Raw genomic sequence first — 12,949 nt, 5'->3', positions numbered from 1 at the left:
TTTAGTGAATAAAATCAATATTTTGAGTTAGTTTCTGCATAAAAACGCATTTTGATTACATTTCTAGCGAGAAATATATATTTTACTTTCATCATATTCACTCAGTGAATGTACATAATCACTCGTTTGCTCGTTGTTGTGAAGTCTTTTCAGATCTCGCCAGAATAAAGGCTGATTTATGTTTCCGCGTTACACCAACGCAGAGCCTACGGCGTAGGCTCTGCGTTGGTGTAACGCGGAAACATAAATCGCCGGCGGCTCTTCTCATCCCCCGAAAACATCGGAGCAAATTTCTTAACAGGCGTTATTTGGATAAACTGAGCCCAGGTTGGGGATCTTAATGGTTACTTTTACGCCTGAAAAAATATTAAAACTTAATAAAGTGGCATAATAACAGAGCTACAGCGGAAATTAAAACAGCTTTTAGCTCTGGGCTTCCTGATATGTGTGACGTATGTGCAAACGTAACTACGCAGTCACTTACGTACCCGAACATAAACCACGCAGTGACGTAGCAATTGGTGTCCCAATCCCTAGGGAACATTACAAGGACCTACTCATTTTTAGGGTGAAGTGGTAGTGGGTGAGGGCTAGTGGTAGAAAGTAAGGGGAAAATTGGGATTGGCCCTTAAACATGGCGCCCAAGCGATACAAATGCTCCAAAGTCTGGTTACATTTCAGTTAAAAAGACGACAACGGGGCGACTTGCAATACTTGCAAGTGTATATTTCACTCAAAAGGAGGAAATACTATCAACATTCAAAAAGATTTGTGCACACAGCATGAAACCCTAACCCCCTTTTTCCAATTGAAAATCGATAAACAACTGAATCGTTAAGCAGAATCGAAAATGGAATTGAAATCCTAAAAATCGTATCAATTCCCATCCCTAGTCCTGCATTCACCGGTAGATTGTCTTTGCATTCAGCTCCGTAATCCTGCGCCGGCATCGTCAGTCATGGCGGTAAACAGACGGTTTTCCCCCCTAGGACTTTCCCTGTCGACCCCCCCTCGTGGCGGCGGCGTGCAGGTCTCCGTACAGCGTGGAGTGGATGAACCGCGGGTAGGAGTTGTTCTCCATCAGGGCGTAGACTTTCCTCTGGGCCGGCAGGAAGCTGGCGGCCGTCGGGGCCTGCAGGCTCTGGGCAATGAGGTTCCTGGTGTGGAAGTCCAGGTTTATCTAGAGAAAAATAAACCCACGGATCAGCCTCCTATAACTGGTTCAGTCACATGAAATAGAGGGTCTGCATTGATGTCACTTTCCCACTGGACCAGCCCCCTTACTCGCACTGAGAAAAACATCAGCAAACACAGCTGCAACTAGTGGAGAAGACGGGATAACAGCTGATTATCGGCCGATTAACAGTGACCCGTACAGTTACCCCAAGAACCAGTGGTCCATGGACATTAATATTTGGTACAGTTACCAAGAACCAGTGGTCCATGGACATTAATATTTGGACATGAATCCAGTTTCCTGATATTTATATGTACTTAATTTCTACGCCGGGGAAACACGAAGCAAAGCTTGAAGGCTTACAAAAGTCTTGACACTTGGTCCGACTTCAAGGCAGGATTTGTTGTAGAAATTAAAGTGATGAGGACACCGAACTTTATGATTTGACCGTTTAACGTTAGCTACCCAAAAATCCAACATTACCTGATACAAAATGGGAACCACAAATCCACGTTTCGGTGCCTGGAATCCAGTTGTTTCTGTGAATTGCAGCGATCCATTTGTCTCTCTTAAGCTTATTTTTCGTCAGTCTGTAAAACGATAACTGAGATTTCTTGCTAAATCTATGAGTACAGTCGATCGCACAACAGCTCTTTCCCATTTTAGATGTTTTCCAGTTGCTCAAACTGAAAGTTTACGCTGACACTCAGTCTTTCTGACACTCAGTCTTTCTGACACTCAGTCTTTCTGACACTCAGTCTTTCTGACACTCAGTCTTTCTGTCACTCAGTGGTCGTAACCCATCTGTGACATCATGCACATTCCCTCTATTACTACAGTTTTCTGTGAGTCTTTACCTCTTTGGGAGCCTCGTTCCGGATGAATTCCTCATAAATGCTGCCGGCTCTCGCCGCCAGCTCCTCCGGCGCCGTCAGCGTCCTGAATTCCTCGCACGCCGTCCAAAACTCAAGGTTCTCCTCGCAGAACTCCGACTTGAGAAAGATACAGAAGGCAGCTTTCCCATCTGTGGGTGAGAGAGACGGGAGTCGGGTGAGATGAGGCCGGAGACGTCCACTGGCTTATAATGTACATTCTGCATAGATATTCTTTTTTTGCATGTCCGCTTATTTTAGCCGCATAAGTGTTCAAAGATCTTTATATGTAACACACATCAAGATATTCACATCCAGGGTTTTCTAATAGGTAAGGCAACTTCCTGACCACAATTATGTCAAGTTTCTAGCAGAAGAAAAAGACGAAGAGGACGTAAGTGAAAAGGAAGAAATAAGAAGAGCGAGGAATAAGAACAACGAACGAGAAAATAAGTGAAAAGGTTAGTGTTCTTCTCCTCTCACGTAAAAAACACAGGTGCATCGGCAAAAATAGTCCCCGGTAATTCACTTCCGTTGTGGCTTTTTTATTTGCGTCGTTTTTTTAAATTTTATTTGCAGCGGGGTTTATTTATATTTGCAGCGTTTATTTTATTTGCTAAGCGTTTGTTTTATTTGCAGCAGCGTTTGTTTATATTTTCAGCGTTTCTTTTACTTGCAGTGGCGTTTCTCTTTATTTGCAGCGTTTATTTTATTTGCTAAGCATTTATTTTATTTGCAGCGGGGTTTCTTTATATTTTCAGCGTTTCTTTTATTTGCAGCGTTTATTTTTGTTTGCAGCGTTTATTTTATTTGCTAAGCGTTTGTTTTATTTGCAGCAGCGTTTGTTTATATTTTCAGCGTTTCTTTAACTTGCAGCAGCGTTTCCTTTTGTTTGCAGCATTTATTTTATTTGCAGCGGGGTTTATTTTATTTGCTAAGCGTTTATTTTATTTGCAGCAGCGTTTGTTTCTGTTTGCAGCGTTACTTTTATTTTCAGCAATGGCGGGTCTCGTCCACCGTGAGAACCGGTTCTCGATTCCCATCCCTCCACTGGCAGGTAAAGGACCTGCTTTACGAGGCGGATGAACCGCCGCGACCTTTGAGACGCCTTTACGTAACGTGGGTGGGGGTCGTACTTACATTTATGACCGAGCAGTCGCTCCAGCGACTGCGCCCACTGGCTCACGTCATCGCCACTCGGCCTGAGGGGGAAAAGAACAAAGCCCTCGTAAGAGACAATTACGGCCGAGGCAACTTCTCGTTTGTCTGTGGTGTCACAGCAAATTCTTTCCATTGATTATCACAGTTAAGCGATGCTAAAACCGTACACTTGCACAAACACGGAGCTCATTATCCAATTCTCTTAATGGCACAAGTTATCTGCCTCGTTAGTGCCGGTTTTACTTTACAGCCTTCTGTCATGTGGTCTTCATTTAAGAGTTATTTATGCCATTAAATAACAGCTCACGTCCAGAAAATGCATATGTAACCTGGATTAAGAAGGAAAGCTTCTATTTGAGGCTAAATTGACGGCAGCAGTCATGGAACACAAGGAAAAGACGAGATTACCTGCAGGATCTGTGTTTCATTATTATGGACTGGGGGGAGTTTGTCTTCAGCAAGACTCCTATTCTGTTTCTCCAGTTTTTCCTCCTGTTGAAAGAAAGAGAGAGCTCTCACTCATGGGTGTTGTGTAGTTCTGTCACCGGGCCGTGAGCAGGACCAGCTTCCTGAACTTACTTCACTCCCTTCTGGTCCAGGGCGGCAGGTTTCACGCAGTCAGCCAGAGCCATGTTGGTTTCTCTCATGTTCTGCTCTGTTTCTTCTCCCTGTTGGCTCGCCGGCCGGTTTTATAGCCTCTCTCCCGGTTCAGAACCCCGAGCAGGACCAGAGGGAGGCGGGCCGGGGATGACAGGTCTGAGGAGGGATTGGTTCTGGCTGTGTAAACACAGACGTGCCCTGGTGTGACTCTGCGAGCCCGAGGCAGCGATAGGCCGGCGCTGCGTAAACATTCCCTCCTTCCCCTCCCAACGTGGCCCGCGGGCTTCCAGGCTTCCAGGCTTCCAGGCTTCCAGCCCCGGAGCCTCGGAGCCCCGGAGCCGGGTCAAGACGTGACGTACAAGGCCCTTTTTTTTCATAAAAACGAACCCTTTCCTTCTGTTTTGTGCATTCTTTCCCATTTTACATGTATTTTGGGAAACGCTGGAGAAAACACAGCGTTTCTCTGGGTTGCATGCAGACGCAGTCGGATTTAGAAAACAAGAATCACACACACTAAACTATGGAACTCCCTCCAACCACACATAAGACTTTCAGACTCAAAACTCAAACTCAAAACTCACTTTTCAAACTTTTCAAACTGGCCGATTCCCTCTTACTGCGCACTGTTTCTTTGGCTATAATATCTGTCGATGTTGCTTGGTTTAATATTGCTTGCTCTAGTCATTTTATGCTTGTTTGTCATGCTTTTATTCTTTGTAAGGTGACCTTGGGTGACTTGAAAAGGCGACACCAAATAAAATGCATTATTATTAGGGCCCGAGCACTTACAGTACGAAGGCCATTGTATCTGTAGGAATTTTCTCTTTCTTTATTCTGATGAAAGGAAGGCCTTTTTTCCCCATAAACGTGCCCCAAAAGTCACCAAATTTTTCACCAAGGTGATAAATGTGATATTTAATGGTTTGCATTAATGGGCGTGGCAAAATGGCTCAACAGCGCCCCCTAGAATACTTTTCTCTGCCATAACCTTTGAATGGTTTGACATAAAGAGTCGTGGGTGGTGTCATCGGACTCGGTATTGAGTCCTTGACCATAATTGGTGATTGGTCTGATTGGTCGATATTTCATAGTTCCTATTTTCTGCTATAACTTTTGAATGGTTTGACATAGGAAGTCGTGGGTGGTGTCATTTCTGATATGCTTATGGGGGACGGTGGCCGTGAGTGCGAGAGCCCGTTCATCGCTGCTTGCAGCTTTAATTATTATTATTATTATTAAAAACAGATGAAGCAGAGACCGGGTTCACTCTGAACATTCCTCGCATACAAAGGATTCACTCTAACGTGAAGGCTCTGCTTCCGTTTGCATGTTTACTCAGTTATTCATGCAGGGTGTGGATCCGTGAGACATCGGGACAAACGTCAGCGATGCTCCGGTGAGATAAGACAGGTTGGTACAGGAGTCGTGATGCAACACCGTCTCAGCGTTTCCGGTGAGACGTGTTGGTTCAGGGAGCAGGTTGGTTTTGAGCTGCAGGACTCGGACATCTTTCTCAGCGAAGGGTTGGGATCTGTTTCTCTTGGCCCCGGAGTGACGGAGACGCTGCAGCTGGGGAAGCAACCATTTATAGTAAAGGGTTATAATACGCTCAGATTTAGTGGATAAGGGTTTCTCAGGGAGCTCTGCAGCGAGCTCTGCTCTGGGAACCGATCCTCCCTCAGCAAACAAGCCCTGCAGCGTGTACTGGGACACGAGTGAACGGCAGGAACAGGGAGCATGTTGGTGGTATAAAGGTGTTAAAGCAGGGGTTTTCTACGCTGGCCGGCAAGGGCCAAATGCACTGCAACAGCCTAATGCGTCTCAGTTAAGGAAAACGGCTTCAAGTACAGAAACGATTCAAATTCACAAACTCAAAACAAGGTACAAAAAGAGGAACGTTGTGCAAATGAAAAAACGTGCTGCAAAAAACAAAGACAAATGCAGCATCATCAAACGCGCTGCAAATAGAGAAACGATGCAAAGCACAAAACGATATAAAACAAGAAACCATCTACAAAAGAAAAACGCTTCATAACCTGTCACTACAACCGGAAGAGCTCCAAACCTGCAGGGGGCGCTCTCGGCATAACAGCTCAATGGACAGAAACACACAGTGTTTACATCCATGGTTTAAACATACAGCGGGAACGGTACGCTGTACATTACGAGACGTTTCTTTATTATATTTTAACGTTACACCAGACGATACAAGGCTGCATACATCCCGTGTGTCTGTCCTGTTGTTGGAGGGCCGGTATCTTTCACCTCACTCCTTCATTTTCCCTAATTTTCTTTTCTTTGCTGGTGCCCGTGGAGGTACGGTGGAGACCTGGCCCCCGTCGACCTGGATGGCCGGCGGGGGAGCATGGGCGCCTTTCCACACACATACAGCCACTCAGACACACACACACACACACACACACACACACACACACACACACACACACACACACACACACACACACACACACACACACACCCAGACAGCATACATACAATTGCTGCAGAATTGAAAATCTGATTTATTGCATGCGTCTCGAGTCGTTCCATCTATGGAGGAAACTTCTACAAATTAGATTCATATTCACATGAATAAAACTGTACTAGAATGTAACTACATTTGATGCTCTTAAATCCCATAATCTGTTTATAGACTCGTCTCTGTGATGAATGAACTGTATATGATTTTGGGTATCTGAACGTCCTGGTTTGAACAGTAATAGGGAGAGATTTAACGTAAACGTGACGTCATCATGATGGTTCAGCAGCTAAATACCGGTACGAGGTGGCGAGGACGTCGTATTCCTGAAACACCAGGAGTGTTTCCCTCTTAATGATCAGGACAAACGTATTAAAGAAGGATCACATTTTGTTCTGAATCCTGGGCGCTGCAGCGGCATCTGCGTCAGCCCCGCCGGCTGTTGTGATCCAGCGTGTGTTGTGAGCGTAAACCCGGCTGAAAACACGGTGTTCGGCTGGTGTTTATTATGGTCTGCAGACGCTGCGTAAGCAGCTGCTGCTGACAGGCCGACGCTGAGCAGAGCGGTTTCCACTCCGTTTCTGTTTGGTTTCCTCACGCAGGAGGTGATTCCCATCAGAGAACGTTTGGCCTTTTCTGTGTTTGGAAAGTTTGGTATGTACAAAGTACAGCTGTCCCCCCCCCCCCCCCCCCCCCCTAAAGGGTTTGATTGATACTTATCTGCAATAAGAAACTAAATTTAGCAGGAAACTTCAAGTGTTTACAGAAACGCAGTGCTGCGTTCAAAGACGTCTCGGAAAACACGGACAGCTTTCACTTTGAGGCTCCTGGAAAACCTGGAAAACCTGGAAAAGGCCCCCGACTTTAACCCCAGATCATGCGTTGGGGGGGAGTGTGCCCCCAAAGTCACCAAATTTTGCACCAAGCCAGACCTGGTGAAAAATGTTATATTTAATGGTTTGCATTAATGGGCGTGGCAAAATGGCTCAACAGCGCCCCCTAGAAAACTTTGTGCCTCAAGCCCCACAATACGGTTTGACGTACATGCACGAAAATCGGTACACACCTGTATCATGTCGCAACTTAAAGAAAAGTCTCTTGGCGCCATGGCCCAAACCCAACAGGAAGTCGGCCATTTTGAATTAATCGTGTCATTTTGGCGAAATTTATGCCATTCCTTCGGCAGTTAATTCAGCCCGAACCGTAACGTGACCCCAGGTGTGTTATACATCAAAATGTGCGTCTCCATCCTGCGACAACGCGCATTACTTTTCTCAGTCAAAAGCGTTACTGTGGCCAAAAAGCGCGCCCCTCACGCATGGAAACAGATTATTCCCAATGTTTCAGTAACCGGAATATTGACCTTAACCCCCATTTTTACTGCATGTAAACGTAGTCAATCATTACTGGAGGAATCTCAGATCTCATTTAGCAGCTCTTAGCTGCAGATCCAACAGAAAAACCTGGGAGTAGAAACAGCTGCTTCAGCAGCGTCAGTCTCAGGCCGGCGGCCCACAAGCCTTTGCAGCAGTTTCCTTGTACAGTTAACAGAACAACCAGCCATGTGATGTTAAAAACTAAACAGATACTCCGTCAGTTCTCTATTAAAAGCTCTGGAACCAAAACAGAGCTAAGCGTCAAACTGCTAAAGTGACGACAGCTCTAGGCAAGTTTATTTGTGCAGCACAAGGTAATTCAAGTGCTTTACATCAACATTAAAAGCAGAAAGACATAATTAAACAGTATTTTAATTAAATATTTTAATTTTTTTATTTTAATTAAACAAATAAAATGAAATAAAATGAAAAAGAAAAGAGGTAAAATAATAAAAAGCACAAGTTAAAAAGTAAGGGCAGTAGAGTCCAGCAGGTACATCTCTTTCTTACAATGAGAAAATAATAAAAAACTTGTGCTTTTTATTATTTTACCTTCTTTTCTCATAATTTTATTTCATTTTATTTGTTATTTACTGTCTAATTATGTCTTGCCGCTTTTAATGTTGATGTAAAGCACTTTGAATTACCTTGTGTTGAATTGTGCTATATAAATACATTTGCCTTGGTTGCCTTGCCTTACAATGGCAAGAATTACGTTTCTATACGGTCAAAACGTACAAAGACCGGGTCAAATACAGAATTACAAAAGTAATCGGTGCCGATTTGTGCGGTGAATTAAACCAACTTAACAATTCTACGTCACATGTCTGCATTCAGGGCTTATCCATAACTTTGCGTGGTTTTCAAAAAGTATTTAATTTAAGAGTACAGTACGCTTAAATAACAAATAAAATGAAATAAAATGATAAGAAAAGAGGTAAAATGATAAAAAGCAAATTAAGGTCGATTAAGAGAAACCGTGACTAAAGAGTCGAAACGAGAAGTGAGGGACTGAAAACTCTACCGGAGCGTTTCATCCAGACCTTCACATGGTTCCACTCCAATAAACTCACTTTTGTAGGGATAAAAATAGACTTTGAGCGAAGAAAGAGGTCAAGAAATGACCCAGCGATGTCTCTGGTCAACCTGGTTCAGTAGAGGTTTGTGTTCTGCAGAAGTTTGTGTTCTGCAGAGACTCCGTTGCGAGTTTTATGGTCAGATGTGACAATAGGACACTTAGATGTAATTCCTGCATAAAACTCTCCTTACTCTTCGCTCTGATCTCCCGTCAGACGTCTTTATTATCCAACTAAGACAAATGTTGGTGTGCATGCTTCTTCCTCCATCTGTCTCTCTCTTCCGTGGCGAAGAATCAAATCAAACTTTATTTGTATAGCGCTTTTCATACAAATAAAAAATGCAACGCAAAGCGCTGTACCGTAAGCATAAAACTTAATAATACATTTTATTTATATAGTGCTTTTATTTTTTTATTTTTTTTTTTTTTGTATTTATTTATTTGTTTATATTTTTTATTTTTTTATTTATTTTCTTTTTATTTCTTTTTTATTTTTTATTTTAAATTTTATTTAAAAAAAATGTTTATTTTTTATATAGTGCTTTTAAAAGATCTCAAAGACGCTTCACAGACACAAAGATAAAACATCGAGAGCAAGAAAATTTAAATTAAAAACTACAGGATAAAAGAGATAAGAGATAAAGGATAAGATTATAGGAGCTAATCAATACTTCCATTCTCTCCACAGTGGATATCGGAATATAATAAAATAAAAATGGACACAGCATGAAAGGGAATAACCAGAATTGCAGATACAGCTCCAGCTTTCCTGGGAAACCTGACTGGTTTATCTGACTCAATCCTTCAGCAACTTCATTCCCGACATTAGTAATTACCAACGTCTGATTCTCAGCGTCCTCCCTTATTCTAATAGAAATGATCCATTTGTTTCTCAGATGTAAATTCCTATCCTCCAGTTTTATCCTGTCCTCTAGATGTTTTAACTCCTCCTGCATGGAATAAAAAACACTGGAGCTAAAAGCTACAAGAAAGCAGGATAAGACGAAGGTGAAGTTAAAATACACGCTAAAAGAGTATAACATAAAATCCTAAAAGTACAGTAGGTCTAGAAAGAAAGCAAGCATAAGAACAACTTAAAACCATAAGACCTGGGTTAAAACAACAAGAACAGCTAGTTAAAACAAGGGAACACAGAAAGACTAAAAGGAATCAGCTAAAAGACAATTTAAAAAGGTGAGTCTTGAGCTTTTACAAAGAAGGGACGACTGATCGGTGGGTTCATTTCCCAGACCAGTGGCACACGGGGGTAAAACACTAAACATGCTTAAATAAGAACCTTCACAAATAACCTAAACAATCAGTGAGGATGGCAGTTGCTCTAACTTAATTCCTAAATACAAAATTAGACTAAAGAACTTAAATTATAGTGAATATTTACACAAACGACCCATGATTTCCCCCCGTGGTGGAACTGGACTTGGTTCAGTCCCAATCACCTTGATTTCTTGCAGCTGCATCCTGGAGTCCCTGACTACGACGGAGTATTAGGGCCAAACAAAAAAACAAAAAAAGGAAACGAGAATAAAGTCATAATGTAATGAGAATAAAGTCGTAAAATTACGAGAATAAAGTCGTAAAATTACGAGAATAAAGTCGTAATATTACGAGAATAAAGTCATAATATTACGAGAATAAAGTCGTAATATATTATAAATATATAAATATAACTTCAAAAGATGCTCAATATTCCTCATTTTAACACAGGGAGAAGAAGTTCTTCCTTACGACGGAGTGTTAGGGCCAAACTAAGACAAAAAAAAATGGAAATTACGAGAATAAAGTCATAATATAATGAGAATAAAGTCGTAAAATTACGAGAATAAAGTCGTAATGTTGCGAGAATAAAGTCGTAATGTTGCGAGAATAAAGTCGTAATAGAATAAAGTTGAAATATTATGAGAATAAAGTCGTAAAATTACGAGAATAAAGTCGTAATATTATGAGAATATAATTTATGAGAACTAACAGGAAGAGCTTCTTCTCCCTGTGTTAAAATGAGGAATATTGAGCATCTTGTGAAGTTATATTTATATATTTATAATATATTACGACTTTATTCTCGTAATATTATGACTTTATTCTCGTAATATTATGACTTTATTCTCGTAATATTATGACTTTATTCTCGTAATATTATGACTTTATTCTCGTAATATTACGACTTTATTCTCGTAATTTTACGACTTTATTCTCGTAATATTATGACTTTATTCTCATAATTTTACGACTTTATTCTCATTACATTATGACTTTATTCTCATAATTTTACGACTTTATTCTCATTACATTATGACTTTATTCTCGTAATTTCCTTTTTTTGTTTTTTTGTTTGGCCCTAATACTCGAATAGCCGAGGCTCCCAGCTCAGTAAAGAAGTTAGTTAGTTAGTTAGTTAGTTAGTTAGTTAGTTAGTTAATTTATTTGTCCACAAGTGGAGATTTGTCTTTTGTAACATTTTTAACATTTACACGCAAAACATCTTAGTGGCAAAAAAGGAGGAACAACAAGGACAACAAGTGCCCTCATTCAGAGCCTTAATGGTGTTGGGAATGAATGAGTTTTTAAATATGTTACGGTTAGACTTTGGTACACGGTACCGTCTACCTGAGGGAATTATTTTATCCTATTTATTTATTTAGCGTTATTTCTTTTTTTGGCTGCTGTCTCTCTCCTAAAATAACCATCATTGTAGAAAACCATCATACACAACACACACGTGCAGACATACGTAAACACACACACACACACACACACACACACACACACACACACATAGAAGAAATCTGAGCAAAAACATTGACTATGTTCTTTTCTACTGTTTTGTATGCGTTTTTGTTTTGCGCATTTGTATTGTTACCTGTTTTGCATTAAATATAAAAAAATTATCTATATATATATATATATATATATATATATATATATAGCCTTTTTTTAATTTAATGCAAAACAGTAATACAGTAATTTTTTTAATTTAATACAAATGTGCAAATGTCCAATAAATAATAATAATAATATTTATTGGACATTTGCGCATTTGTATTGTTACCTGTTTTGCATTAAATAAAACAAAATGTATATATATATATATATATATATGTATATATATATATATACATTTATATTATACATTATACATACATTATACATATATATATATATATATATATATATATATATATATATATATATATATATACATATATACATATATACATATTTTTTATTTTTATTTTATATATTTTTTTTTTTATTTAATGCAAAACAGGTAACAATACAAATGCGCAAATGTCCAATAAATATATATATATATATATATATTTTTTTTTTATTTAATGCAAAACAGGTAACAATACAAATGAGTATAAAGGTGTGTACAAAATAAACCAAAGTGCTTGATGTTCCTCCGTCTCCAGCTGTGGGTTCGGTCATCACGGTCGTCATGGAAACCGTCTCTGCTGAAGAAATTAAAAATAGCTGCAGACACAACAACATAGAGAAGAAAGTGGACTCGTCCCTCTGGACCAGTCAGTCGGCGGCGTCTCGTCTTCAGTCCCCTCTCACTTCACTGCACCAGGAAAGACGTCCACCCTGCTTTGCTGTTGCTACGGAAACGGCAGGTCTTCTCCACCGACGGGGGTCGGGACGTGAAACGCGTGTCTTTAATCACGCCGGGGCCCGTCCAGTTGTCTCTCCAGGATTTTAGGACTGCCCCGCCCAGAACAACATGTGGACTTGGCAGCTGGTTTGTCTCCAAACAGCCTCGTCCTCGTCCCGCAGGACGGCCGTCGGGGCCTGATCCGTCCATCCGTGTGTTTAGACAACAAGAGGACCCGGTGTTGATGGGGGACGGATTCATCCGTGAGTCTTCACCTGCTGCAGTCCTCATGTCCCAGTCCTCATGTCCCAGTCTCTAGTGTGTTAGAGTCAGTAGTCATAGTTTTAGCTATAGAACAATACTAGAATAGTTAGTCTCAAATATAGCTTCATGGTAGATATGCTGCTATAGGCTTATGCTGCAGGGGGGACCGACATGATCCACTGGGCGGTGCCTCTCACCCTTCTTCTCCTCTCCCTTTCCCTTCCTCTCTTCTCCATTTCCATTTTTATTTATTATAAGTATCTCATAGCTATCGATTTTGTCCATCGTTCTTGTAGTCTCTTGTGCTGGCCCCCCTTTTTTCACTT

At 40.9% G+C, this 12,949-nt stretch overlaps 1 protein-coding gene across 1 annotated transcript; it reads right to left on the bottom strand.

Annotated features, from left to right (window-relative positions):
* Nucleotides 1-256: 256 nt before the first annotated feature.
* Nucleotides 257-3,920, bottom strand: LOC133457920 (regulator of G-protein signaling 2-like). The gene is made up of 5 exons (XM_061737303.1): nt 3,790-3,920; nt 3,619-3,702; nt 3,190-3,251; nt 2,035-2,201; nt 257-1,180 (listed from the first exon to the last, which is right to left on the bottom strand). The coding sequence occupies exons 1-5, from the start codon at nt 3,855-3,857 to the stop codon at nt 986-988; spliced, it is 576 nt and encodes a 191-aa protein (XP_061593287.1). The 5' UTR covers nt 3,858-3,920; the 3' UTR covers nt 257-985.
* Between the last annotated feature and the right edge of the window lie 9,029 nt (nt 3,921-12,949).

Source organism: Cololabis saira, chromosome 13, assembly GCF_033807715.1.
Source record: "Cololabis saira isolate AMF1-May2022 chromosome 13, fColSai1.1, whole genome shotgun sequence".
Lineage (NCBI taxonomy): Eukaryota > Metazoa > Chordata > Actinopteri > Beloniformes > Belonidae > Cololabis > Cololabis saira.
This window is presented reverse-complemented; position numbering and strand designations above follow the sequence as displayed.